This window comes from Patiria miniata, unplaced genomic scaffold (assembly GCF_015706575.1).
Source record: "Patiria miniata isolate m_02_andy unplaced genomic scaffold, ASM1570657v1 HiC_scaffold_3, whole genome shotgun sequence".
Taxonomy (NCBI): Eukaryota; Metazoa; Echinodermata; class Asteroidea; order Valvatida; family Asterinidae; genus Patiria; species Patiria miniata.
Genome location: NW_024037069.1, coordinates 44943491 through 44947189, shown reverse-complemented (window position 1 = coordinate 44947189; position 3699 = coordinate 44943491). Strand labels below are relative to the sequence as shown.

Here is a 3699-nt window from a genome sequence, read left to right as displayed (position 1 = left end):
CCTCTGTTAGGGTTGAATCTACTCTTTAAAATGACACCCTGATCATGTCATTACATTCACGGTTGACTGAGCAGTGACCAATTTTATGAAAGGGTCTATTTAGAGCATTGCGCTGCTTTTCAATTGTGGTTTTTGTTGTGTCATTTGTCACAGAGTGAAAGGCTATGGTTGCCAATCAAGGCAGGTGGGAAAAAAAGAGATTTCACCATGGAAAGTGGCACAAGCCTCTAAATAGACCCTTTCATAAAATTGGTCACTGCTCAGTCAACCGTGAATGTAAGGACATGATCAGGGTGTCATTTTAAAGAGGAGATTCAACCCTAACAGAGGATATCTCCCTTTGATTCACATGTGCCCTACTTCTGTTCCAATTAGCAATAATATCTCGGTTTCGGTTTTTTTATCCACCCTGTATTTGTGATTTTTTTTATTGAACTGAAATATCACAGTGAATATTTTCTTATTACATGTATATCTCTTTATTATGTATGTAAATTGTAGAAGCAAATATTAAAAAAAATTTGAGAATCATTTCCAACTGAGGATCTCCAATAATTTCATGACTGAGTGAAAGATTAGATTTGGCAGAACAGAACTCTAATAATAATAACAACAATGTGGTGCTCGCATGGCACTATTTACTGAGGTCTCAATGCGCATCACAATTGGTTCCCTTGTCCATCAGGCTATGAGACCATGTTCTTTTCTGCAGCAGCTCAAGATAAGTGCAATCTCTTATACTCCTGGGTGGAGAGGGGCAAGAAAAGTGTCTTGTCCAAGAACACAAGCTCCGTGTTCCCTGTTGGGTTATAAACCCACAACCCACAGCACATAAGTTGAACACTGTAATCATTGGACCGCAGTGATTTCTAATCCTAACTAGTTTTTTTTTTTTTTTCACTAATGACTAAAGCCCGGTTCATACTTCCTGCGGAAGCGAATGCAAAGCGAATTTGACGTCATGAAACATTCGCTGCGAAATTCGCCCGAGTTGAAATGTGTTCAACTTTTACGAATTCCCAGCGCGAATACTTGCCATGATGTCACAAATTCGTGTTTGCTTTTGCTTTCGCTTTCGCGCCGAGTATGGACCGGGCTTTATAGTGCGATCAAAACAAATTACCATGAAGACTCCATCTCAGTTTGAAAACATTTCAATAGAATACAAAGCATTGGTCTGGAAATAGACTTCAAATAGGACCAGTGACTTTGCAGGTTAACTTTAAAAAAAAAAATTAGTACGACTGATCCAAGCTAAAATTTCATAAAAAGGAGTTGCATCTCCCCAGTTACTGGGATTAACTTCCAAGTAGTTCTCAAGTCTTATGTCACAGAATTACATAAGTACCCTCTTCAGTGATTGACACAGAGCACAGTGCCAGACAGTAGAAAAAAAATGGCATTTCGCGAGGAAGTTACCATTTATACATGTATGGCAACTGCGCAAGTCAGAATTGTGTAAATTTATGCATGTATGTCAATTGGTCAATGCAGATTTATTGCATAGAATTCTGGAAAACATTACTCCAGTTTCTAAGCACATTCTCTGAACGTTAAAAAATTATCCATTAAACATGTGTAAATACATGTGCATTTTATCTACTTGCTGTGCTCACTGACTATTTAATTAAAAATGACATTCTATTTAAAAAAAAGTATTTAAAAAATCACACTTCTTTGGAATGATGTAAATGTTTATCATTATGGAAATTATGAAAAATGCCAAAAATCTTCACTATAGCACAGTGGAAGGACAGTAACGTCCATTTCCCTGCAAATATCACTTTTCTGTACAGCCACCGTATTCCTGAATGCCCAAATGATCCAGAACCAATATCGAACCTTGGTCTTGGTAAAATCCAAGCAGACATTTGCCCAAAATAATACCTAACTTTAGTTTTGAGAAAATTTGTCACTAAGTGAAGTCTTGCCCGAGTTAATTTGAAGGAAAACCACTGAAGACATTTGGCACAATAAGATCTCCCCAATTCATTTACAATCACATACTTAAGCCATCGGAAGTACTGACACAATTTACTCAATTTGAGATGCATAATGACACCCATCTTCCCGTCCATCAAACTGTGATGTTTCTGATCTAGTAGCACAAGTCATTGGTAGATTTGAAGCGCTGAGAGTATAACAAACACAGCACAGATGAAATAGGAAACCAGGTAGGCAGATTCTAGCGTGTACAGCACCATCAGCCATAAGAAGACCAGGAAGAGCCAGGACGATAGCTTGCAAAGTCCCCTGTCAAAAGATAGCAGGAAAGATAGTCAAAACAAACAAAATGGCTGATCAAAAACACCTCTCATTTTAAAGGTACTCAGGATCATTTGCTTTCATGCTTAAAATAAATAAAGGCAAAGACACTTATAACATGTATCTCTACAATCAGGCCCTGTCAAGTTTGATTTGCGGTCACATGAAACCTGTGTCAGTAGCCTTGGAAGCACGTCTGTTTGTAAAAATATGCTGCAGTTTCGGTGCCTTCATCCTTCATGATATATTTGCTCGTACCCCCGCCCTGCAAACAGGGCACTGGGAAGGGCAGATGAGCTTCACAGAATCTTGCGAAGGAAGTGGGGATGGCATTCTGGGTAACTTATCATGACCTATGTATAAAGCATCTGGCTGCAGCTGTTTAAGACCGCAGTTTATTAGCCAATGCGCGCAAATGCTATCCAAAAACTTTCTCATAGAAATGCACACAATGCATACTGGATGTGATTTCTTTTTCATTGCAGACCATGTGGACAAATTTGAGCGTCGCATAATATGCGATTTGACCCTTTTGTGAATTTGCGAAACGGAGCCTGAGCAAGTGACGGGAATTGAAAATTTACAAAACAGATAACTTTTACAGATTTTCCTACCTTATTAAGCATTATAACGAAAGAAAAAGTAATAGTAAAGAGTGATGACTCAGTCTTAGCAGCCATTTAAAATCTTGCAGGGTCGTGGCCATGATTTTAGTGATGACTTGCATGTCACAGGTCACGCAAAATCTATCCAATCAGAGCGTAAATTCAGCAGCCCTTCCCAGCGTCCTGTTTGTAGGGCGGGGGTGACTGTGCCATGTGCAGTTTTGTGTAAATGAACAATTCGCAGAACTCACTTGCATGTAGGAATGGTGTATCTACCATCCAGAAACACTGCCATGGTGCTACATACTACAGCTGCTATGTAGACAGAGGGATCCTTGGCAAGATGAAGGCTATATCTGCAAATAGAATATGAGATAAATGTTCAAAAGAAATCAACTAAAACAATATCACGATGGAGAGTGCAGGTAGGGAAACATTTAGAGATCACTCAGAGAGGATACTGTTTTTATAACAAATAGTGAAATAAACAAAGAGAAAGTGACTAGAGAATTCTGGCAAAGTTGTTCAGAATCCCTCAACTGATACAAAATCCAATTAGCATATTCTGGATAAGCCAGCAACGTGCTGGATATTGAAATATATCACCGCTTACACAGACTGGCAGTCAAGATGGTTATTATTCATAAGATGGAATTTTGCGTCGGGTGATGTGAATCAAATTAGGTTTTGCCCTTCACCGATGTATAAACACTGTGAAACACTGAGTGAAAATTGGAAAAAATCACTCGGGTAGGACTCGAACCCACGACCTCCTGCTTTCTAGCGCAGATGTCTTACCACTCGACCACCGAGCTAACGGGATCGGTTG

The 3699-nt window shown here is 39.1% G+C and overlaps 1 protein-coding gene across 1 annotated transcript in view; it reads right to left on the bottom strand.

The window, feature by feature from the left end:
• Positions 1–1229: 1229 nt before the first annotated feature.
• Positions 1230–3699, bottom strand: part of LOC119738246 (GPI inositol-deacylase-like) — a 44565-nt gene continuing 42095 nt past the window's right edge. The window contains exons 21-22 of the mRNA XM_038213047.1: positions 3122–3226; positions 1230–2253 (exon numbers count right to left, since the gene is read on the bottom strand). Coding sequence (XP_038068975.1) covers positions 2112–2253; positions 3122–3226 — 247 coding nt within the window. The 3' untranslated portion in view covers positions 1230–2111. The remainder of the gene's footprint in view (positions 2254–3121; positions 3227–3699) is intronic.